Source organism: Odocoileus virginianus, chromosome 18, assembly GCF_023699985.2.
Source record: "Odocoileus virginianus isolate 20LAN1187 ecotype Illinois chromosome 18, Ovbor_1.2, whole genome shotgun sequence".
NCBI classification, from domain to species: domain Eukaryota; kingdom Metazoa; phylum Chordata; class Mammalia; order Artiodactyla; family Cervidae; genus Odocoileus; species Odocoileus virginianus.
In genome coordinates this window covers 35,688,409-35,714,897 of record NC_069691.1, presented here as the reverse complement: position 1 = coordinate 35,714,897, position 26,489 = coordinate 35,688,409, and the positions used below count along the sequence as shown (strand labels likewise).

The 26,489-nt window shown below is 41.4% G+C and overlaps 1 protein-coding gene across 6 annotated transcripts in view; it reads left to right on the top strand.

The window, feature by feature from the left end:
• The window catches only part of SLC24A2 (solute carrier family 24 member 2), a 279,623-nt gene that overhangs the window by 165,618 nt on the left and 87,516 nt on the right, over positions 1–26,489 (top strand). For 5 of the 6 annotated variants that reach the window (XM_070480577.1, XM_020904070.2, XM_020904071.2 and 2 more), the window contains exons 3-4: positions 13,048–13,086; positions 15,288–15,396. In XM_070480577.1, coding sequence (XP_070336678.1) covers positions 13,048–13,086; positions 15,288–15,396 — 148 coding nt within the window. The remainder of the gene's footprint in view (positions 1–13,047; positions 13,087–15,287; positions 15,397–26,489) is intronic. The other variant, XM_070480576.1, reaches the window with a different exon arrangement.

Below are 26,489 nucleotides of genomic sequence, written 5' to 3'. Positions count from 1 at the left end.
AGCCAAACTCATCAGTCCATTAGCACTTCATCAGCAAAAATAGAGCTGTCCTTACTTAATGGCGGATCTCAATTTCATCTCCATTTTTCTGGTTTGCACTTTGTATGATTGAAAGGATGTATGATGTTGGAAATAATAGCTTATTTTTTTAATTGTGTACTTTTTGTTCAAAGCAAGGCTAATGAATAAAGCTCCAGATTTTCTTAAATAACTTTAGGAAGGTTCGAGGGCTTCTATTTTCTGAATAAGTCTCCTGTCCCACATGGAAGGTGAATTCAGAGTGTGTTTTATGTTTACTTGGGGAATGCAGAGAGTGATGCCTTGGACCTAGGGAAGTATAGCTTTAAGAGCACATAGTTTCAAGTTAGATTTCCTGTATTTCAACCCCAGTGCCTTCATTTACTACCTGTATGACTCAGTTAACTTCACTAGACCTTCCACACCTGATCTTTAAAATTGATATAATAGCAATTAGATATCCATAGGAAAAGTTGGATCATGACCAAAATCCATATTTTATACAAAAATTAACTCAAAAAAACACTACTCGATACTCTATAATAGCCTGTATGGGGAAAGAATCTTAAAAAGAATGGATCTATGTATACATGTAACTGATTCACTTGACTATACACATAAAGCTAACACAACATTGTAAATGTTTTTTAAAAAAAATGGATCAGGGGCTTAAATGTGAAACATAAAATTAAAAATGTCTAGGAAATAAATAGAAATAAAATCTTCAGGACTGAGGACCAGGCAGAGAATTCTTAAATGTGCTAGCAAACCTGATGTGTCAAAGGAAAAAATGGATAAATTGGACCTCATCAAAATTAAAAACTTTTGCTCTGTGAAAGAAAGACAATGTTAAAGAGATGAAAGTACTAATTACAGATAGGGAAATAATATTTGCAAACCACACATCTGGCAAAAGACTTGTATCTAGAATATGTAAAGAACTCTTCAAAGTAAAAGTCACTCAGTCCTGTCCGACTCTGCAACCCCATGGACTGTAGCCCACCAGGATTCTCTGACCATGGAATTCTCCAGGCAAGAATACTGGAGTGGGTAGCCATTCCCTTCTCCAGGGGATATTCTTAACCAAGGGATCAAACCTGGGTCTCCTCCATTGCAGGCAAATTTTTTACTGTCTGAGCTAAAGAACTCTTGAAACATAACCTTCATTTTGAAGGTACCATGGAGGAAGATATCAGGAAGGTAGAGCATGAGGGAATAACTTAATAATATCCAAGATAGGACACAGATAAAGTAGCTAAAATATCAATTTGTCTGGAATACCTATGAGAGCAAAGAGTAGGAAAAACAAGTGGTCTGAGTAATAACTTTGAACCTTAATGTGATTCTCATTATTGTAGATGGCATCGGCCTTAGGGGGTAAATGGAGTGGTAACTGTCTTCATGTCAAGCCCCAGTGGTGGGATTCCTAGTCTTGACGGTGTACCCTGCTCTTCCAGGGTTTGAAGGTGTGTGATGATCGGTGCCCAGTGGAACTGTTCCTTACCACCATGTTCTCACTACCCGGTGGTCCCATTCTATCCAGTGCTTCCACCACACCCCCCTCTGCCCCTACTATAGCAGGTCCCATTCAGCTACCAAGAAGACTGACTCTTTTAGTTTAAAGGACCCATGCAATAGTGTTTGGGCACAAGGTCTAGGGACTAAGCCAGAGAATCGGTACCACTCTGTATTAATCCAAAGAGTTTCTGCTGACCATGAGCTAAGCTCAACACTCAGTCCAGGCCCCTCAACTCTTTTCTGTATCAGAGTGATTTTGCTGCCTATCTGAGCATCCTCCTTCCTTTCAAAACTCTATCCCAGAACTTCCAAGCTGTCCATCAAGAGATCAGTGTCTGCTGAGCACCTGCAGGGTGCTGGCACATAGGTAGACAAAATACAAAACGCAGAGATGTGTCACTGTAAGACACACACCACAGAGTAGCTAAGCCCATGTGCCACAACTACTGAGCCAGAGCTCTAGAGCCCATGCTCTGCAACAAGAGAAGCTGGTTCTCCACTACAAGGAGTGGCCCCGCTCACTGCACCTGGAGAAAGTCCGAGAGCAGCAATGAAACCCCAGCACAGCCACAAATAAATAAATCCTTTTTTAAAACCTGTGGTAGAGAATCGATATATTGCATTAACGAGGTAGCATTGTACTAAGAGACCATAAAAGTGAAAAGGTACATATTTCCAAATCACAAAGCTACACTATTCAAATTATAGTCTTTTGTTCTCTTTGAAGTTCAGTTTATTTTTTTCTTTCAAATCTGTGAAAGTTTTTTAAAAACATTGGCAAGGAACTTTGCTGCCAATAGTATCATGAAAAATTAAATCACATCTTCAATGTTATTCGTTTCAAGATGTACTTTAAATATCTAGTGCCCTTTGCTATATGTTGTTGATAATTTTATAGACACAGTCATGTTTCTTGTATTCTTTATAGTGTTTGCTAACTTCTCTCCAAACCAAAATGTGTGCTAAATCCAGGACTAGTAAACTAAAAAAAGTATGAACACAGAAGTGATGGTCAGGCCACAGTTAATCCACTTAAAAAAAAAAAATATATATATATATATATATATATATATATATATTTTTTTTTTTTTTTTTTTTTTTTGCCACATCACTTGTAGGATCTTAGTTCCCCGACCAGAGATCAAACCCAGACCTGCAACAATGAAAGGACAGAAAGTTCAGAGTCCTAACCACTGAACTGCCGGGGAATTCCCAGTATATTTTTAATTATACCAATTTTAAGTGCTCTAACTACTACCTATTCTTTCTGTCTAATTTTATGATAATAACATATTCGGGAATGTAACTGCCTGAAGACAGAGATCTTTGTCAGTTTTGTTCACATGTGTATCCCTAGAAGAATGCCCTAGAAGAATGCCTGGCCTATACTAAGTGTCCAAAAAGTATTATCCAATAAATATTAAGTGATGGACCAAATAAATTTTCTTTATTCAAAACTTGCTATTCAGAGTCTTCCATTGATTGCTTCAGACACTGGGAACGTGATTATTTCATTTCTGAGTTGTTTTTTTCTTGAAACAAAGAAACAGCACCAGTCTGTCAAGTGTCAGAAATAAAGAAGACTGGTCATACCATGCTTCCAAAAAACTGAGTGTAGACTAGTATCACATGGCCACGGTGAGAAATGAACTACCTAAAAGAGGACCCCACTCTTCCCACCTGCTATTAAGCTATAAACTCCTTAATACAAGTCAATTTGATATATGGATAAACTAGTTTGCAGTGTTACTTGAACCTATGCTGTTGTGAGGGTCATAAACATGCCCCCATGACCTTCAAGAGACATTCAGAGGAAACTTTATGACAATTGTAGACAAGTCTAAATAATAATCCTGGAAGAGACAGAAGACCAGAAAATAACCTCTCCACTTTCTCTATTCCCAGGTACCAACTTTTTGTACCAAATGAGCACAAACAAAATCTGTCATTTCTGCATTCACAGCAATCACTTGGCAATGATTTTCTGGCTTTCATTGGAACTCAGAGCTCATAAATAGTTCTTAATATACATAAGCTATTTTTACGGTATTTGCAGTTTCTAGCCTTCTTCCCACAGGCCACTGCAGGGAAAATTCCACTTTCTTGTCTCCCCAGCACTTCGAGAGTCTCTGCAGCCCAGGTGTCTGAGTTCATATCCCAGCTCTGCCTCTCACTGGCTACATGGCTGTGGACAAATTGTCTAACCTCCTTCAGTCTCAGGGTCCTTATGTGTTACAGGGGGCAGGAGTGGTGATAATATCTGCTATTGTGAGGATTCAATGAGATACTATATATGAAGCCCTTGGCACATGCTGAGCTTTCAATAAATATTGTGCATTATTACTAGAATTTGCTTCATTTACTGCAGATTATTCTGTGGTAATCCAGCACCAACATTTGTTGAATTTTTAAGTTCACATCATCTTAGACCCTCTTTCCTTAAAAGAAGTTAGGCAATCTGGACTTAATATATGAGCACATTGGAGTTCTTTACCAGTCAAAGGAAATTTGTGTGACTAATGCCAGAACACCAACAGATTGTGTTTGATTGGCATATCAAAATGGTTCATTAGTAATTTTGAGAACTGCTGAAACAGTACAGCAAAGTATTATATTTGTAACATCTGGATTTTTCAGGGGGAGGTGAGAGATGGTAGTAGTTGTTGAGTTGTTAATTCCTAAATTAAATGAATTAACAAAGGTGCTCGGTATCCCAAGTACAGAAACAAACCTGGGGCGCTTCATCCTTCTCTCTGTCCATTTATAAAATGAGGGGTTAACGTCTTCTATGTACCTATTTAATAAGGATTCAATAAGGACTATAAGGAGTAGATTTAAATAACCATTGTTACTATTAATTTAGCCTGTGGAACAAGCATCAGAGGAGCTTTGGTTCCTGACACAGAACCCCACAGTCCCCACTCGTCCTGAGTGGCCTCACTCTCTCCTGCCACCCGGTTGCATTTCAGTAGCCACATCAAGAACCATAGGAGGCAGGTGAATACTGCTTTCAGTGATCTTGCAGTTTCCACTATTTGGGGAGACTGGAGGAGGGAGCTGGGTATGGTGCACACCCAATACAACTTACCAATTTATGGAGAAGCATTTAAACTCCTTTTCTGTCTTTATTTTGCTTTCTCCAGCTTTATCGAGATATAATTGACATATAAAATTTAACATCTATAAGTTTAGGGGTCCTACCTTCTCTGAATCTTTCAGTCTCCAGAACGTCTTGATCAAAATCAGGCCCACTAAGGTATATGAGATGTGAAATGCAGGCTTTGCCTTGCCAATCCTATATCTTTCAGACAATGCTGATTCATGGGACAGGGATGGAGCCTGAAGCCAAGCCAAGGAAATATAATCTGTTGTGTCATCTCCTCTTCCCTTGGCTGCCAACCTTGGACATGCACAATTAACTGCACTCTGGCATCCTAAACAAATCATCTTGCACCATCCTGACCAGTGGAATTTTCCTGCTTCACATAGAAACCACCCTGTTCTCTAATCCCATTCACAACCTTGAACCTACTTTTGTCATAGAGTTTGTCATTATAATTTCTTGTAGCTCCTGTTATTAATAGCACTGATGATAGTGCTAATATCAATACTTAGTGTTTACCATGTACCAAACATCTAAGTGCATTACGTATATAAACTCATTGAACCCTCCCAACAACCCTCTGAGGCAGTTACTATCATTATCCCCATTTGACAGATGAGGAAGCTAAAGCATAAAGAGATTAAGTAACTTGTCCAAAGTCACACGACTAATAAGTGACAAAAATAGCAAAATGAACCCACAGAGTCTGGACCCAAATTCCATATTCTTAACTATATGACACCACTTCTCATCCTACATTACTTCTTCTCTTGTACAACTATTGAAAAGGCAAAATGTTGTTCCTTGTCTCTAAGCAATTTTATTCCATTTCCTTTTTTTGAAGGCTATCTATTCTTCTGAAATTTCTTTCTACTATTCCAAATATTTCAAGATCATCGGAGTTATTTGGATGAATCATCAAAACGCTTTGTTTCCAAAGTGTGAGTTTTCATTACTGTGCTTTTTACTTAATTTTCATCCTTTCTCTCCATCCCATCCCATCCTAATGGGTATTATTGCAAGTGGATATTATTTCTATCTGGGCAGCCGCCTTCAGCTCTTCACTAATCTTTGAAATTCTTACTTTCCTAAAGGACAGTGACAGTGGCATAATTACCCAGCAACCAGTAGTGAACATAATTTGAATTTAAATCTCTTAGTAGTCCTTTCTTTGGGACTTCCCAGTCGGCTCAGTGGTAAAGAATCTGCCTGCCCAGGCAAGAGATGCAGGTTTGATCCCTGGGTCAGGAGGATCTCCTAGAGGAGGAAATGGCAACCCACTCCAGTATTCTTACCTGGAAAATCCCATGGACAGAAGAACCTGGTGGGCTACAGTCCGTGGGGTCACAAAGAGTCAGGCACAACTTAGCATACTGAGCACAAATCCTTTCTTTAGGAATTTATTTAATCTCATCCCCTTAATATTTTAGGGAGTATGTTAGGGGCACAATAAAGAGAGACAAAGGGACATGATTTTGCATCTGATTAAGAAATGGTTGTATTTCTTTCCTTTTAGATTTCTGATTTGAAGCTTTTACATCATCTACCTAGTATTCTCATAGGCTTTGAGGACTATTTGTTTTTAATCAGAAGAGAGATTTTAAATGTTTTTGCTTATTGCATGTAAATATACTGAAAGAACAAGGAGATATCATTTCACACTTTCTTTTTAATTTTTTAAATGAAAATCAGTCATCCCTCACCCAACTTTTCTAAATTGGCATTAATGTCAATTAAATAATGAATTAATATTTCTAATATGTTTTGAATCACACTTATGACAAAATAATTATACTTTTAGGCCTTTTCTTATAGACTTTATAGTGCCTCTGAGTCCTTGGCACATTGAATTTAGGTACATTTCATAGGACTTAGTGAAAGATTATGGTGGTGGAAGTTTATGGTTGTTGCTTGACTGTTGTGAAAATTTGCTTGTCTTTCTTATCTGTTGTCAAAGCCACTGGCCAGATCATCCATCCTTTATTTTACACACTTGTCTTTGGCACATGAAATCTTCCCAGTAACCCATCTGATTATGTAATTTGCAGGTGGGTGATTACTAGTCAGAGTAAAACAGGGGCTGTGTGTTCATGATGTAGCTAAACTCTGGAGTATTTACCTGATGTTTATGTGTGTGAAGTGGTAATAGAGGTCTGTGTGTGGGGCAAGTCTCTCTACAAAGTCACATCAAAACTATACTTCACACAAAAACAGAAATATAGACCAATGGACCAAGATAAAAAGCCCAGAAATAAACCCATGCACCTATGGGTACCTTATTTTTTACAAAGGAGGCAAGAATATACAATGGGGCAAAGACAGCCCCTTCAGTAAATGGTACTGGGAAAACTGGACAGCTACATGTAAAAGAATGAAGTTAGAACACTTCCTAACACCATACACAAAGATAAACTCAAAATAGATTAAAGACCTAAATATAAGACCAGAAACTATAAAACTCTTAGAGGAAAACATAGGCAGAGCACTCAATGACATAAATCAAAGCAAGATCCTCTATAACCCACCTCCTAGAGTAATGGAAATAAAAACAAAAGTAAACAAGTGGAACCTGATTAAACTTAAAAGCTTTTGCACAGCAAAGGAAACTATAAGCAAGGTGAAAAGACAGCCCTCAGAATGGGAGAAAATAATAGCAAATTAAACACTGACAAAGGATTAATTTCCAAAATATACAAGCATCTCATACAACTCAATGCCAGAAAAACAAACAACCAATCAAAAAGTGGGGAAAAGACCTAAACAGACATTTTCTCCGAAGAAGACATACAGATGGCTAACAAACACATGAGAAGATGCTCAACATCACTCATTATCAGAGTAATGCAAATCAAAACCACAATGAGGTACCATCTCACGGTGGTCAGAATGGCTGCTATCAAAAAGTCTACAAACAATAAATGCTGGAGAGGGTGTGGAGAAAAGGGAACCCTCTTACACTGTTGGTGGGAATGCAAATTAATACAGCCACTATGGAGAACAGTGGGGAGATTCCTTAAACAACTGGAAATAGAACTGCCATACAACCCTACAATCCCACTGCTAGGCATACATACTGAGGAAACCAGAATTGATAGAGACATGTGTACCCCAATGTTCATCGCAGCACTATTTATGATAGCTAGGACATGGATATTCATCATGAACCTAGATGTTCATCAACAGATGAATGGATAAGAAAGCTTTGGTACATATACACAATGGAATATTACTCAGCTATTAAAAAGAACACATTTAAATCAGTTCTAATGAGGTGGATGAAACTGGAGCCTATTATACAGAGTGAAATAAGTCAGAAAGAAAAACACCAATACAGTATATTAACACATACATATGGAATTTAGAAAGATGGTAACGGTGACCCTATATGCAAGACAGCAAAAGATACACAGATATAAAGAACACAGATATAAAGAAAGTGAGAGTGGGATGATTTGAGAGAACAGCATTGAAACATGTATGTTACCATATGTGAAATAGATCGCCAGTCCAGGTTTGATGCATGAGACAGGGTGCTCAGGGCCGATGCAGTGGGATGACCCTGAGGGCTGGGATGGGGAGGGAAGTGGGGTGGGGGGGTTCCGGATGGGGGACACATGTACACCCATGGCTGATTCATGTCAATACATGTCAATGTATGGCAAAAACCACCATAATATTGTAAAGTAATTAGCCTCCAATTAAAATAAACTAATTTAAAAAATGTAAAAAATAAAAAATTTTTTAAAAAGAAATTGTGGTTCATACACAATGAAATATTATTCAGCCATAAAAAGGAATGCATTTGAGTCAGTTCTGATGAGGTGGATGAACCTAGAACCTATTATACAGAATGAAGTGAGGCAGGAAGAGAAAGATAAATATCATATTCTAACGCACATATATGGAATCTAGAAAAATGGTACTGAAGAATTTATTTACAAGGCAGCAATGGCAGAACGGACATAGAGCATAGACTTATGGACATGGGGAGAAGGGAGGAGAGGGTGAGATGTATGGAAAAAGTAACATAGAAACTTACATTACCATATGTAAAATAGATAGCCAATGGGAATTAGCTGAATGGCTCAGGAAACTCAAACAGGGGCTCTGTATCAACCTAGAGGGGTGGGAGGGGGAGGGAGATGGGAGGGAGGTTCAAACGGGAGGGGATATATGTATACCTATGGCTGATTCATGTTGAGGTTTGACAGAAAACAAAATTCTGTAAAGCAATTATCCTTCAATTAAAAAAAAATAAAAAGAAAAAAAAACTTTACTTCGAATTAAGGCTATCTTTTTTTGGCCATATTATGCTTGTGGCTTGCGGAATCTTAGTTCCCCAACTCTCACCCACTGCAGTGGAAGTGTGGAATTATAACCACTGACTCGCTAGGGAAGTCCCAGGGGAATCATTTTTAACCAGTGGCTTGCAAGGGTCAAAGGAAGAAAGGTGATTTAAGGATTTGTGAATGATTTATAGAGTTAAAAATGCTTTGTAAATGAGCTATGTGTTTTATTATCAGGGGTGGAAGAATGTGGCACTTTCAAAATGCATTTTGAACTGGTAGCAAAATTGCTGTATGGAATTGGGTTTCCAGCAGGAAGAACAACAGATATTAATGGCATCATCTCAGTTGTTCAATTACTTGCAGTAATTAGGGGAAGGGTCAGTTTAAATTAAATAAAGGATTGAATTACAGGATACTTTATTAAGTAAAAGATGTATTCCTCAAAAATCATTGTGGAATACTATGGATTTGGCTTAACAAATCTTTCCTACAACTGGCAATGGTCTTTGAACAGACCACCAGGAACTGGGCTTTCAAATCAGTGTAGCCCAAATGTGTGATATTTCAGTGTATTTAAAATTAAGGAAATTTATAAAACAGAATGCCAAAATTAATCCTTAAAATTACATTGGTCCTCTTTTGAAGAAGTTGTCTTTTCTGTGACATCCATTGAGTTAGAATAAACCAGATGCTCAATAGCCCTGAAAAGAAAATCACAACATTGAGGCCAACCCAAAACCTGGACACTTAGCTAAATAATCCAGTGCTTAGAAACACTACAGGATGTATACATTTGGATCGTTTCTCTGGTCCTTTACTAGTTACCTCCAGTGTAATTAAAATCCCTTTAAAATTGAATTCCTAACATAATCAGAGGCACATTTCCAGGACTGTGAGGCTGCTTCAGGAGTGATTAGATGGAGGCTAAGTCAGGTGAGCATTGGGAATTCTGAGTAGAGGTGGGTGAAGCCCTGAAAATGAACAAGGACCGTCATATGTCACATTTCTCATCTTTTTTTGCAACAGAGCTACATAAAAGGAAAGTGGAGGATGTTGAATGACCTCAGTTGCCATGTGTGCGTATATAAATGTACATGTTGCAACCTGATGTATATTCATGTCTGCAAATTATACTTGAAAGTAAACTAATGATGTCAACTTGTGCTGACAATAGGCAGTGGGAAATTTTGCAGAGGATTTAGAAGTTTCCCTGCACTGAGTTTTATCTTGAAAGAATCTATGTACAAAGCACTTTCTTTCCATCTATTGTGTCTTATGAGCCTCCTTGCTTATGAGAGAAAAAGCAAGTCATTGGAATAGATATTTTTTTTCTTCCTTTCAGACCAAAAAACAGGTTTGGATTTTTTTTTTTTCTTCTTCAAATATTTTTTAAATATATTTTTTGAATCTATTCTCTCTGCTGGTGATATTTTTGTTGTTATAAAGACCACCCTTTTCTTTCCTCAGTTCCATACCATTCCTTCATGTTCCATAGTATCACTGGGATATCAAATCTCAGCTCATAATTATTTGTCTCCCATTTAACCACAAGGTGTAAATTTGCTAACTGAAAAGGCGTGCTCTGACAGTTAATCTCCATGTGTGTCCAAAGGCTGAGCTGGTTGCCCTGGATAATTTCCCTGGGGGATTGTTCTGTAGAATGTGGGGCCATTTGTTGAGCTGTCTGATGTGGGAGATGAGAAAATGAAAGGACTGCCAGAGAGAAATGGGATCATGCGGTGCCTTTCAGAGCAGAAACAGAAATCAAAGGACAGTTTCACGTCCACTCCACTTCCCCAAGCATGTTCCGGGAACTAGGGAATCAGGGATATTTTCTTATTAGTGTTTTTAGAGAAGTCACCGAGACAGAGCCCCATATTAGGAGGTTATGGCAAATTTAGTCATGCCTGTAAGTTATACTCAGAAATTGTTGTCTACTCACTCAGTCGTGTCTCTTTTGTGACCCCATGGACTCTAGCCCACCAGGCTTCTCTGTCCACAGGATTTCCCACGCAAGAATATTGGAGTGGGTTGCTGTTTCCTTCTCCAGAGGAACCTTCCCAACCCAGGAATCTAACCTGTGTCTCCTGCATTGGCAGACAGGCTCTTTACCTCTAAGCCACTAGGGATATGTACTCAGAAATTACCTGCAACCTAAACACTTCTGTCTGTGCCTGAAACTTACAGGTTCTTCAAGGGTCTGCAAAACTGTCTGGAACCAAAAGAAAAAAACATATGTTGATATCGACTCTAAAATCCAAAAATTATCTATGAGATTATTGAATATTTAATTGAATGTCAACAAAATGTGTAATGTCAACTTTATTAAGTATTCTGTTAGTCTTCTTAAAACTTACATGTGAAACCAAATCATAGTTTCAGTTTTGTCACTTTTCAAGATTTCCAGCATGCCTATCATAAATTCAATGAATTGCCCATAGCCAGTAATTTGAAATGCAAAATTATAATTATCTTTCCCATTTTTTTACAGAAAAAAAATTGTATATTTTAGGTGGAGTGTGGGGGCATCTGAATGTTCTTTCTGTGACATGTTTGGTAAGGCTAAAAAAAGAGAACCCAGGGCCCATGAAGCTATTAAAGTAGTTCTGCCTGCATCTTCTCTTCTTGCTGTGTGTGATTAGTCCTGAAGACAGGTCAGCAAAGACATTAATGGAAGGACCAGAGGCAAGACGGGGGAAAGGTTCCAATTTCTTCTTGCTCTTTGAACCCACAGTCGAGGGGAAGTGACAGAGACAGTGGTCTGATCATGAGGACGTTCCCAGGGTACCTGCATACTCTTGGAAAGATTGTAGGACTCTGCCTGGTTCTGTTGAAAAAGGAGTTTTCATTTCATAGAGGAAGCTAAGCCATCCAGTTGGGACCTGGAGGAAGAGTGCCAGAGTCCCCTTGTCTGAGTTACGTTCTCCCCAACAGATGACCAGGCTTCCCAGGTGGCTCAGTGGTAAAGAATCTATCTGCCAATGCAGGAGACACGGGTTCAATCCCTAGGTTGGGAAGATCCCCTGGAGGAGGAAACGGCAAGCCACTCCAGTATTCTTGCCAGGAGAATCCCATGGACAGAAGAGCCTGGCGGGCTACAGTCTGTGGGGCTGCAAAAGAGTTGGACATAACTGAGTGGCTAAGCACGCAGTGGATGGATGGCCTTCCTGGGCCCTTGTGTTTCAGTCAACTTTTCTCAAAGCGACAGATATTTCCTTTTTTAGAATGAAAAACTTGAAGGGGTGGGGCAGGAAAGAAGGTGGGTCATCTGGATTCCCTGTGTGATGATCTTCATCTTCACTTCAGTGGCCTCATGTCTTCAGGCTTTATTTGATGTACCACACTCAGGGTGGTGAATATTGACTCCCTCTGAAGGACATGGAATATGACACATCCTTGTAATCTCAGCCCTTGATACTAACCACTAATGAGAATAACCACTAATGATTCTTGCAGAACTTTTCTCTTTATGTGTGCTAAAGTATTATTAATTTATTTTCTTTTATAAAGTGAGATAGTAAATAAGGGTTTTAATTTTTTCACTGAATGATATATCTTAGATATTCTTCCATGTCATCAGATGTGTACTTACTTCATTCATTGTAGTGACCACATAACATTCTGCTAGAGGACCAGACCACAACTAATTTAACTACTGTCACTGGGCATTTGGGTTGGCCATTCAACTTTGATCTTTCAAGTGAAAGTACCATATTCCTAAATAACCACATGGCACCAGTGATAAAGAACTCACCTACCAGTGCTGGAGATGTCAGAGACACGGGTTTGATCCCCGGGTCAGGCAGATCCCCTAGAGAAGGGCATGGCAGCCCACTCCTGTATTCTTGCCTGGAGAATCCTGTGGACAGAGGAGCCTGGCAGGTCGCAGAATCGCTATGGACAGAGGAGGCCATAGGGTTGCAAAGAGTTGGACACGACTGAAGCCACTTAGCACGTAGCATACACTCTTAATTCCCTGTGTTGGCATAGCCCTTCCCAGGAGCAGAAAGAACCAAATCTTGCCTTATACTGATGTGTGTGTTTACGTGTAAAACCTATATGTGACCTGTTGTTTATTTATTTCTTTGTCTTTTGTTTCTGCCTTTTCCTTTTGTGCAGTCCTCTACAACCAGGGACAAGGATGAACAGACTCTACCGGTAGGAAGCAGTGGCCTTGTCCAGACCTGTTCCTATGCCTGTGGACAGGGTGGGGAGGGGTGGGTGGAAGGAGGGCTCTTGTGCTCAAGTCATCCTCTCCCTTGGAATCCTTAGAGGGTTTAATCTGCGGGTGTACGAATGTTCTGTCCTGGTATTAGTGTCAACTGAATTCTTACCTTCAGTGACAAATGATTTCTGGAACTAGGTTTCAAAAGGATTTGAGTTCCCTCTTTCACTTGGCATGAAAAAGTTGAAAGAGTGAGGTATTTTCAAATTCCATTCCAAGGGATGTTGAGCTGCTGTTTGGGGACAGTGAGGGATCTAATGCTTGGTATCTATTTCTTTATGTATTTGCATGCACCTGGTTTTTTTGGTTGGAAATTTCTTTTGTTTCCATCAAAAGAAATGCTGCATGAAGTCTATACATTCAATATATACACAATGCCTCGAAGAATGCTTTAAGTTCCATAGATATAATCATAGGATAAGGAACATTTCCATAGAAGAGTTCCTTTGGTTTCCCCAAATAAGGGAACATAGTAACAGTGATTATGACATATTATTAACAGCAAACACATTTTCCAGTCCCTATCCAATTAACACATCACATTTTGTATTGTGAAGCTTGGCAGGGAAATGACCTTCAGAGTTTTTATGTTCAGTCATCAGTGATTACATTTCAACTCTATTCAAATCTTTTAACCTTGCCCCTAACATTTTCTAAGCCTTAATCTTCTGAATCAAATAACACAGCACATTTTTTTTTTAAGTTCCAGATTTTTGAGTCTGAGAGGACTAGTAATGAAGATACATATGACCCCATTCTTCCTCCTGCGATGTTCTGAGTAGAGACTTCTGACATGGATTGGGAGTCCATAGGATATACCAGATCCAGTACTGGGCTAGGGGTACAGACCCAGGCTCTTCCTTTGTGAACCATGATCTGGTTCTGAGATATCAGTCATCCCCTCGGATTCTTCCCCAAACACTGTAGAATTGGAAATATTATTTCTAATAGAATATCAGTTATAATAAAATCACCCTAAAAAATTCAGGTTTCTCTATGTATCTTATAATCACATTTTACCAATACCAAGGCTTACTCTGGGTTTTTGCCTCCAAACACATGGATCATTGTTAGTAAGTGTTCTAAAATAAGGGATGAAAGAGCAATACTCGGAAACACTTTCCAAGTTAGCCAAGTTAATCATACTTCTTTAGTGTTAGACTTAGTATATCTTAGTGTCTAATACATATCCTAAAACTCGAAAGGTGAGTTAGCCTAGGATGTAGCACTTTACAAATGTATTTGGTCACATTTGGTCAAGAAAAGTCTTGTGGGACTTTTCTCAGGAAACCTCCTTGTAGATGTGTAGTGTGGTGAAACATTTTGCAAAAGCCCCATAAACGAAAGGCCCCTTTGGGGTCAGGAAGGTTCTCTGTGGAGACATAGGAGGAGGCTCTCTCTCTTCAGATCTCACTTAACAGAGGCTGCAGGCTTCATGGCTGAGAGCCATGTTTCCCGCGTGGAACGAGGTGCCCTGAAAGGCATGCCCGGCGTTCCTTTGCGGAGCAAGGGGAGATATCAGCCCCTCTGTCGCTCACTTCCTGCATTAGTCTTCATGATTTCTACTCCTGTAAATGTTTTATGGTATGTATGCCCTTATTTTAGTATGTGTCTGGATATAGATAGAGATACATATGCATATAAATAGATACACATATACACACTCAAAAATTTTACTGATAGGGTATGCAATCCAAACATTTTAGCGACTCCCCACTGGTTCAGAAAACAGATGTTAAGTGAAACAGACCCGCAGCCCATTCTTGTAGTCTCCATTTTTTGTCTTTATGACCCAAACACCTCATTTTGCTTCTTTTAAGACTAAACTTCTTCATCTGTCTAAAGGAAACAATAAGAGTGCCTAGTTCATCAGGTTCAGTTTGAGAATGAGATCAGCTAATGGAGGTGAAGAATATAGCACATTGACCAGCATATACTAAGTTCTGAAGAAACGATAGCAGTTAATCCCTTTAGTTGGAAAGGATGTGAGAATGCCATTCCTTCCGGAAACTTTGAAGGAATGTACGTCAAACATCTTTGGTTCGATTGTGTGTGATGCTATGACAGACGAGGTGAGGAGCTTGCCTTGCGTTTCTGAGCACTCACGGCATCTTTGTCTGGTTTCTCTGCTCAGGTGAAGCCGCGTCTCCAGCGAGGCGGAAGTTCCGCTTCCCTCCACAACAGTCTCATGAGGAACAGCATCTTTCAGCTCATGATACACACCCTTGACCCACTGGCTGAAGGTAAGCATCAGGCTTTGGTCTTGGGCCTTGTTTGGGGCAGAGGGAAAGGCTGTGAACAGGCCCCTGTTCATAAAACATGTTTGTGCTTCCATCACAAACCCGCTAATGTCCTCGTGTGTCACCTCTGCCAGAGGCAGCCCCAGCCCTTCCTGGTGCTTTTTCTACCACCGCCCAGTTTACCATCAGAGATCCTTGTACCAGGAACAGGAGCGGAGCTCCATTTGCTGACTCTGTCTTTTGATGCCTCCAGCACAAATACAGTTTGTTACCAGGCAGAGCAGACAAAAGAGCTTTTTCTCTCCCTTCCAGCTGGAATGACAGTTCTCTTTCATCATCCTCCTCAGTTTCAAAATGGTTGTATATCAGGATAAGTTGATAAATTGTGTATCTTTAAAAAAGAGAGAGAGACAAGAACTCCATGACTTAGCAAGGCTGGAATTAGTTTGGGGAATGATGTTCACTTCAGAACACTAATGTTGTACCTAGTCTTTGGCAATTGGAAGATGAGGGGGTAAGCTTCTAAACACCTAAAGAGCACTCTCTAAGATAACTGCTTAGGATCAGGTTGAAGAACCACCCTGGTTCACCCCCTGGAGTCATCATATAAACCATCACCGAGAGTCTAGTATTGTGTTCTTCCAGTTATACTCACAAGGAAGCCAGATACCTTGTGCTTTTTTAATTGCATGAGTATGCTTTAAAAAAAATAATTTTTCAAGGAAGTAGGTATCTGATGCTTCAGATAAATATCGGAGTTAGGCCACTAGCAAAGGGCTCGAATATTGCCAAGTCTTCAGTTCTACCTTCATCCCTGGACCTTACAATTAAGCCTGATGTTACACAGGGGCAAATAACCTGGAAACAGGTCTCTGCCAGTGAATGAACACATGGGATGAGATTAATAAATCATATCACACAAATCAGAGCTCTTTACCAATGTAAAGCTTTGCTAAGTAATTTCAAGAGTCCAGATGAAATCAAGAAAACCCTGGGATGTCAAGAGAGTCTCCCCAGGTCCTGTCCCCCCTCACTGGACCTTCACCCAGAATAAGAAGTGAGGATCACAGACTCACTCTCACTGTGGAGCACTGCAGTCATAACACATTTCCACCTTGTGGCCCAGAGAGTTGCATAGCTGGTGTGATGTTTTCCAGGGAGCCTTCCTTCATCACTCCTGGGCTCTGTTTACTCAGGGGCAGTCGTTTGCCAGGAACATCCTAAATATCATTACCCTCTTTACCAGAGGCCCATGTGACAAGGAAATTAGCCCTGGTCACTGGCCTTCTTTCCCCTCCACTGCTCAGGGTCACCCCCAGAGAAATGATCTCAGTGAGTGAGGGGATCCCAGGGCAACCTCCCGCCGGCCACGAAGCAGCTGTGTGACTTTGGGCAACTTAGAGCCTCTCTCGTATCTCATTCCTTCATCTCCAGTAATAGTTACCTCAGTCTGGTAATTTTATAATTGGCAAAGTATTTTCACACCTGTGAATCTATGCTTTCTAATAACTCTTCACAGCTAACATTAATATTTTAGTTTCATAAAGTAGGGTACCACCAAAATAGATCTCAAGGGTTTCTCCTTCTCTCGCTGCGAGCTCTTCATTCCAACCATCTTTACAGCTTTCTAGCTGATCTTCCACTCTCTCCATTGCCTCCTTCCTTGCATATTTTCCACCTTGCAGCCCAAGTAATCTTAAAAAGTAAATCAAATCGTGCCACTCCTGCTAACCTGCAGCGGCTTCCCATGGCTCATAGGAAAATGGTGAAATACTTGCCATGGTCTACACCATCTGTCTCATTCTTCAACTCACTTTGACTTAATTTTGTGTTAGTCAGACAGATGCCTTCTGTCCTAAAATAGATACGTCTTTCCTGCCTCAGAGTCTTTGCTTAGACTGTTCCCTCCACCCAAAATACTTTTCCTTCTCCCATTTTCTTCCACTTTCCCCTGCTTTATTTTTGCTCAATCTTCAGTACTTTGTGTAAATGACACCTCCTGACCATCCAGTATAAATGAGGGCACCAGTTGTCACCTCTCATGGCATCCTTTAATTTTTCTTTGTTGCCCACTTTACAAGTTGTATGATTATTTGTTTACTACCTGTCTCCCTCAGGACACAGTAAATTTCTGTAAAACAGGGATTCTATTTATTTACCAGTTGTCCCCAAGGTCTAACAGGCTACCTGGTACATCGTAGCTGCTATGGCTTAGAATGATTAAGCCACCTGGCCATAGTCATGCCCTGATAGTCACACAGTTTCAAAGCTTTCTAAAGCCCCATGGGTTTAAGGTTGTTTCTTGATTATTTTGAGCTATCATCTTCCCCACCATTACCCAGAAGAGCAGGTGCAAGAAGAAATGAACTATCTTACCTGCCCCAACTCAATTATGAACAAGAGACTGAGTATACTTATTTCTGTCAAGACATGTTATATAGGAATGGGGACAGACTCCAGAGCCAGACTCTCTGGCTCCAAATCCTAGTTCTGCATTTACTAGCTGTGTGACCTTGGATAAGTTACTTAACCTCTCTATACCTCAATGTCCTCATCTGTAAAAATCAAGATGATATATAATAATGTCTACATCATAAGGGTGTTATAAGGACTAAAGGAGTTCAATATACATTAAGCATTTAACACATGGCCTAGCAGATTGTAAGTACCATACAGGTTTGGAATTAGTTTCGTTACATTGAAAAATAATATAGCATATGAATATTTTAATTTAAAAAATTCAAAAGGCTGTGGTGAGACTTTCTGGTGGCTCAGTGGAAAAGAATTCACCTGCTAATGCAGAAGACACAGGTTCAATCCCTGGTTCAGAAGGATCCCACGTGCCATGGAGCAATTAAGCCTGTGCACCACAGCTCCTGAGCCTGTGCCCTGGAACCCGTGCCCCACAATAAGAGACGCCACCACAACAGGAAGCCTGCTCACCACAGCTAGAGAAAGGCCCACACAGCAACGAAGACCCAGCGCAGCCAAAAATAAATACATAAAATTTGGGGGGGAAAAGACTATGATGGAAAATGTAAGTCTTCCTCCTCCAACAAACTCCCAGTTTTCTCCAGTCCCCCAGTTCTTTCAGAGGCAATGACTGCTACCAATTTCTTGGGGTTCATTCCCGAGATGATGTGTATATATAACTGTGGTGTGTGTGTGTGTGTGTGACCTTGCCCATAGGTCTCCACAATCTAAATTTCTGTGGCTTTTGTCTGAGGGAGTTCAGTTTCTGATAGGGCTTGTTTTTGTCTTTCTATCTGGTGGGAAGGTTATGCTTTGTTTCAGTGAGATAAGAGAGGGTGACTCTGGGTTGTCTCGGAGTCAGGCCATCCATGATTTTCTAAAACACCTGGCCCTTGTAGGGCTGCACTGCAATTAAAGTGTTTGTTCCTGCTGTAGCAAGATGCGCCATCTAAATCCAGGCACCTCCGTTCAAGGTGAAGCTCTCCCTCAAAGATGTGGAGTGCTCCAATGGCATGAATCTGGGAGAATGCAGAGAGCCATAATCAGTTCTGGATTTGAGTGATTAGAAAATATGGAAAGTACTTCAGTGCTTTCAAATTGCTCCACAGCACGTTGCCAAGAAAGCAGATTGCTCCAGTATTTTTCCCCCAAAAAATTCACAATCATTTCCCATTCCAAGAACATTCCAAGCTCTCAGAAATAGTCATCTCTCTTTATGTTTGCATCTAATCACTGGAACTCACACGTCCTCGTGCCAAACTGTCACCTCTTAACAATACAGAGCATGCTGGTTACGTCACGAGGTTGACGGCATGAACACTGCAGTGTCTTCTCTGTTGCGCCGGTTGATGTTCCTGGCATCTGCCTTGCTGAGCCGGGCATTGGCACAGCATGGCAGACAGTCCTTTTTCATAAGGGATGTTTTGAACATCATCCGGGACGGATGACCTGTGAAAAGACATTTCTCATCTGTGCCATTCAGGTATCAATCCAGTGATGGAGCCCTTGCTAAAAGCTTTAATTGGTGGTTGGTTCAGCCTCTGAGCCTGAGTCACAAGATCCAGCAGTATTTGTGTTTCTTATCTATTGATACATAACAAAGCACCCAAGACTTAGTGACTTAAAACCACCCCCACATCATTCCTGCTCATAATTTCATGGATCAGGAATTTGGGTGATTCAGGGATCAGCAAGGTGATTCTTCTGTCCCACGTGGTATCAGATGGAGGTCAGTTGATGCTATTCAGCTAGGAGATGGGCAGGTTAAAGGCTCCAAAAGGGCCTTGCTGACATGTCTGCTATGTCTGCCACCTTTGAAGGCACAGCTGGGAGGCTGGGTTCAGCTGGGCCCCTGACTCCCCATGTTTTCACAGGGCTTTTCCACTTGCTTGGTCTTCTCATACAGTGGCTGAGAGCTCCATTAGCAAACCATCCAAGAGGCCCAGGCAATAGGAGCAGGGCTTCCCATGACCTAGCCTGGAAAGTCCCAGAATGTCACTTCTATTATAGTCTAACACTAGTCACACCATCCCGAAGGCCAGACCAGACTCAAGACATGGAGGAGGAGACTCCACCTCTGTATGGGAAGATACCAGAGAATTTGAACCACCTTTTGTCTAACCCAGTCTGTTTCAGGGACACACATCACTGAGTGGTTCATCCGTTCATGGCTCAGTGGCGTTTTCTGGGCAAACTACACAGTGTGGAGGGGACAAAGCCATAAGCAACCTGCTTTGGGTGAGAAGACAGTACAGTTGTCTTTTTTAAAATCAGAAAAACCTTAGTGTTCCCAGAAGTAGACTTCCACTTACATCACATGGGCTGGAACAGGGCTGTGTGACTACCCTGACCTACAGAGGAACCAGAAGTGAGCTGTCTGCCCCCTCAAACATGAAACTCCACAGTCAACCCCAGTGAAAGTCAAAGGGTTCCCTTTCTCCTTCTCATCCTTAGTAACCTTCATCCTGTCTTTTCAAGTTCCTGATTTACAAAGAGATACAATGTTCCCCTTCCCCCCTTTTACAACATTTTCTGGTGGCCTCTGAGTCCAAATTTTATACAGTGGCCCTGAGTCCTCCCCCAGCAAAAGCATGTCCCAACGCTTGCCATCTAAGGAGCCTGGTTACCCCAAGACATAGGCGAAATCATGCCCTACCTCAGTTCAAAACCATCTCACCAGCAGGAAAAGGCCTAGTTTTTGTGGTGGCCCTGAGGCCCCCTGTGACCTGCCCCTCTTCTTTCCTCCCTCCTTCCCCACTCTCTTTTTCCCCCTCCAGTCCTCTCCTCCTCTTTCTCTGCCCTTCTCTCCTTCCTCTCGTGTGTCGTTCATTCCCTTTGCTCCACTCCTCTGATTGACTAGCAGCTCCTCACAAACTCCCAGCATCCTCCTGCCCCAGGGCCTTTGCACATGTTCTGTCTTCCTCCATCCAAATGACATGTTCTCATCTTTCTCCATCCTGCTTTCCCTTCCTCCAAGTCAGCATACACATGTCACCTGAGGAGAAAGATCTGACTCAGTCAGACTTTGAAAAACAGCAAATTCAAAACCATGGTAATAAAGCAGAGTTCTGGACCTTCCTTGCCCTGCAATACATTTGTCCATAAACACCATGAATATATTTATTTGTTGTTTGTTTCCTGTCTCTACCCTTATACCTTGGACAGGGCAGGCACTCCTCTATCTCCAGGGCCTGGTCTACATGGATCCCAATCCCTGTTTGTTGAGTGGATTGAATGAGTGCTTGCTTATATAATGTTTCTGCTGAAAAACATATGACTAGCCATGTGGATTATCTTAATCCATGCTCTGTCAAAAGACTCTTTGGATGTGACCCACGAAGTCCTATTCAGTTAATGGTTGTCTCTGCAGTAGTGAGAAGCAATCATGTCTCCTTCCTTGTGGAATTTCAAATTTTTTCATCATAACAGCAATTTTATTATCAATAGTAAAGTTTAACAAATAAGTGTACTTGATGCCTTAGAAACACAAGAGCAGGATAATACTCTGTTAGCCTAGGAGGCTTGTAATTGAATTGAAGGATTATTTAACCTCAGGGCACAAGACAGTTTAGAACAGCAGGTCCCCAAGCCTGATGTGTTTTTCTCTTAGACCATTTTCATGACAAAAATCTTCAGAATCCTGTAATGAGATATCTGAAAATGACACCATACTCACAGTACGATACCTGCCTTCTTTGCTATTAAAAGACAGACAAGCGTCCCCCATGGTAAATTCACTTCACGTCACACTGCAGGTCTCTGCTGTCACTTTCCAGCCAACACATTTATGTTGCTTTTGTTTAAATGGACTGGAAGGGTGTCCTGAGAGCCTTTCCCCTGCCTTTCTGAAGGGACAGTTGTGGTCCCTCATTTTCCTCCCACTAAGATCCTGTGACGTCCTGATGGCATCTCTGCTTTATCAGTCTGACTCAGGCAATGCAAGGTGACATGAATTCCAGGACATCTTGATCATAATGCCTCACAAATGAGTAGCCACTATTTATTGTTTCCCCATCTTCCCTGTACCCTAGATTACAAGTTTTCAAAGTTGTTTCTCAGTAACAGCATAACCTTTTGCTCAAAGGGATTCCCACAGGGAAGAATAAATATTTTTAATAGTTAAAACTATTAAGAGTTTACTCACATCAGATACTTTTATCAGTGTGCCCAACTCAATTGCTTTCCTATAAACCATCAATGTCAAACATAAAATAAATAAAGACCCACTCAACAAAATGCAACAAAACCAAAAAATGCCAGGGATTAACCCAAAGAAAATGTTTAACTTAAGTGCAAAAACAGTAGTCATTTCTGAAGAACATGGAAGACGATCTAAATAAATGTTGGCATATTATAAAGATATCAGTTCTTCCCAAATGGAACTCTAAATGCAACTAAATCCTAACTGAAATCCCAAAACTGTGTTTATGGAACTTCAGAACTTGACTTTGAAATTTATATAGTATAAGCAGGAAGAGCAAAGGTACTTTTAACAAAGAACAAAAAGGGAAAATACACCCAGCAGAGATCAAGATGTATCATGGAGCAACAGCTTTTGGGTGCTCTGGTTGAAGGATTTGGGAGGAAGGGGAGGAGGCTGGACAAGAAGTAACCAGGATCTCCCCAGAGGCGGCCCTTGGGGAGCAGGAGGAAGCTGTGAGCACCTGCGCTGTGGGGTCCGCCAGCTCTGGCTGAAGCACTGGGGATGGGAGAGGGGCCTCCTGAAGCACTAGAATCAGCGCTGTGATGGAGCAAGGCCCTCATTCCCGAGGTGGTGAAGGCACACACGTTCACAGAATCAACATCACATCCTGACAAGTGTGGATTAATGAACCCAACAGGGAGGCCCGGCTGGTGTGCAAAACAGCGGAAGCTGTCAGGGTAGGTGGACTGCGCTTGCCAGGTCTTCAGGAAGGTCATCCTAGGTGTGAACCTGAGGGCAGGGCCCTCAGGAAAGGGTGCCTTCAGAGAAAGTGCCCTTCAAGAGCAGTTCTCAAAGGCAGTGAGGAGCATGGGCGGGCAGAGAAGGTGGTGAGGAATCGAGGGCAATGGAAGTGGCTGGAGAAACCCAAGCTATGCATTGTTGCCCTAACCGAGCCAGGGCTTCTTTGAGATGAGAGGGCGTATGACTGTTTGCCTGCTTGAATGCTCCAGCGGGCTCTCCTGTCCAAGGGCACTTGCAATGTGTCTGGGTGTGTCTGTCTGTGTGTGTGTGTCTTTGTGTGTCTGTGTATCCATGTGGCTCTGTTTGGATGTCTGTGTATATGTGTATATATGTATGTGTGTCTACATGTCTGTGTGTATGTGTGTGTGTGAGTGTCTATATCTGAGTGTGTGTGTCTGTGTATGCGTCTACCATAACTATGTGTGTGTCATTGAAGTGCCAGAAACTAAAGGCCTAAGATGATGTTGAAGAGAAAAAACAAGAGATTGGAGCTTTGGAAGTGCTTATTACTCAGTGCCACACACCTGAGAGTCACCTCCTGTCTTTCTCCAATCAGTGTCTATGGGAAGTATTGCATTTTACCTCTGAGGAAACTGAGGCTCAGAGAAGTGACATTAGTAGCTCATGGTCACCCAGCTCCTAAGTCTGCCTTCAGAGCTTGAACACTTTGCACTCACACAGGACTCTCATCTATAGCCATGTGTCCATCTCCCATACCTACAGCCAGACATCCGTCTTATTTTGTAAAATCACTTCAGTGCTTCAACATTGATGTTTAGTGTTAACTTGAAGCTGACACGAAGATTAAACTTTTACTTGCTTGCTGCATTTTCTTTTTTTCTCACCCAACAGCAGAACTTATTTCCCCAGCTTCTGTTTTTAAAAATGGCTTCAATATGCACTTCCAAAAATTGTCATTTGATCCTAGAAGAAAGTCATTTTCATGCCTATTTGATTCAAAATGTGGAGACGTTATCCCTGAAAGGCAGTATTGTAACCTTTCTTTCAGTCCCAAATCGTGGATCAGTTTAAATTAGCAAGAAAGATGCTTGTGTGCTGCCTCAGCTGGTGAGTGGACAGGCAACAGGAGTGAAAATCTTCACTGGGAAAGAATAAAATGCAATCTGCTGGCTTTGTTTTTAATAAGATGACGGTCATTTAAATGCCTGGATAGAGGAAGGCAGGCTGTTAATGCCTCTCATAGCACAAATGTGGGGACAAGTTAAATAGCTCCTCTCTTTGGGGAATAGTAGAGCATTACTCTCAGATTTGAACATCAAAGATGGTCGAAATTGAATCTCTCTTTGTGTTGTACACATTACAAATACATTTCATTTGGGGCATGAAGAGAAAGTGAATGGTCTCCCTGAAATGAATGCTTTTGAGGGTAGAAATAGGCTCGCGCTCTCTCTCTCTCTCTCTCTCTCTCTCTCTCTCTCTCTCTCTCTCTCTCTCTCTCTCTCTCTTCTCCAGTCTCAGGGTTGCCTTGAAGTCAAGTCCACAAAAGTTTGTGACCAAATTATTGACTTGATGCCATTTGAAAGTAAACACTGCACACAGAAAGGAAAAAGCAATGAGGCATCCATTCAGTCATAGTTTCATCTTTGTGCTCTTGAACTTATCACATGCTCTAGAGATGCAGTTAGAACTCCTTCAGAGGGGGGACCCAGAGTTTCCCAAGCAGCTGCCACAGCAATGATGCCCCCAAAGGATGGGGCAATCAGTGAAGGTGGAAAAGGACTTTAATTTTGTCAGTGATGGCCTGTTCCAAAAGCGTGTTGATGTAGAAACATAATTCAAAGGGGTTTTCTCTCAAATGAAACACTAGAGACGTCTCTGCTTTGTTCCATCGATAGCTGGGCCTCACGTCATGGAGTGCAGGTTGGACGATTTGCATTCAGTTCGGAGACCCTGCCCCCTGACGGCAGTCAGGTTTCTTGCTGGTGTGTCTCTTGGTCTGGGATTCGCACCATGCCATGCACTCACCTCTGGGTGTTGTCATACTGTAAAAACAGATCCTCAGGCTGCTGTCAAGGTCCTTTCTCTCCTAATCTCATGATAGCAGAGCCACCAAATCTGGCCTCTTCACCTCAGCCATTGAAAAGAATCTCATGACCCATGTCAAACTGTCCTTTACAGGTTGTCTTGGGGCTCAGTGAGGCTATATGATACACACGTGTGCAAGAGCACACACATACACTCACATAAAGGGTGATCAGCATTGTGGTTTATATAAACTTAAGGGTCTACAAGTTTGTTTCCTGTTTGTGTGTATGGATTCATGTATTCATTCATTCACAAAACACATTCCTATTGCAAGCTGATGTGAGTGGTCACCCCATGTGAGAACATTTCCCTTTACAAGCCCCCACTTTAGGTAAGTCTCTGGGCGAACAGAAGCCAGTGCTTGCCCGAGTCTGGTTAACTTCCTGAAAACCAGCATGAATGTCATTGTTGTATCTGAGTTTTAGCAATGCAGTTGCTACAGCCTCTGTAGCTGCTTGTGTGCTGGTAATTTCCCTCTTTGACTTCCCAGACTGGCAGCACTTAATCCCACATGGCCAATAGCAAAGGTAGCTTTGCTTCAACTCTAAGGACTTCAGGCCAGAAACCACCATCATTGGCAGGAATTAAAAATCATGGTGAGTCCATCTAATCCCAGAAAACTCTTCGTGATAAAAAGTCTCCTCTGGCATTTCTGAAAAAAACTTTACCCAATTGTTTATTTTCCTTCCTATGCATCCTGTTCCCATTCATGGGACAATAGGTCACACAGAGTTTCCTATCTAGTTGTGGTTCAGTCACTAAGTTGTGACTCTTTTGTGACCCCCCCCCCCCCCGACTGTAGCCCGTCAAGGCTCCTCTGTCCATGGGATTTTCCAGGCAAGAATACTGGAATGGGTTGCCATTTCCTCCTCCAGGGGATCTTCCCGACCCAGGAATCAAACCTGCATCTCCTGCATTGGCAGGCAGATTCTTTACCACTGAGCCATCTAGAAAAGGTTACAAATTCTTTTCTTGACTTCAGGACTGTTCCCCATCTTCTTTGTGCTAGGGAGAATTAGAATGTGAGGAGCTGATCCTTGGAGCTTCAAGGTAGCATCCTGCAATATGCCCATTTAGACAGGCTGTCTGCCCTGCTGAGTGTGTCCATGGAGGCATCTTCCCACTAGGCTCTTGGGAGCGGGAATACAGCACAGTCATTCAGCAGACACGTTGTACAGCCAGCCACCTTGGTTTGAACGTAACTCAGCTCCCTATAAATAGGAAAGATAAAAGCTATCTCTTAAGGCTATTGAGTATATCCAACGGAGTACTGTTTACAGAGCACATACAATAGTTCCTGGTACATCTGTAGTTGCCAAAATGCTTTCAGTTCTTTTTTCTTTCTTGCACTTGTCATTTTTCAGGCAGTCTTCAAAGGTTCAGTAGTAAGTCACTGAATTATCTCATCTCCTTTTTCGCTTAAAAAGAAGTCTCTTCATCATGTACCAGTTTTTAGATCCTGCCACACCTGTCTATAAGATGGCAACTAGTCTTATTGGCAATCTGGCTTTTAGTTGAGCAAGAGTTATCCTGAAGTTGAATAACTATACATTCTATATTTACAAGTTCTTCTGTCCTTTGTACAATGAGGAGTAAATCAACGTGACATGGTACTTGATTCATTTCCTTTCAA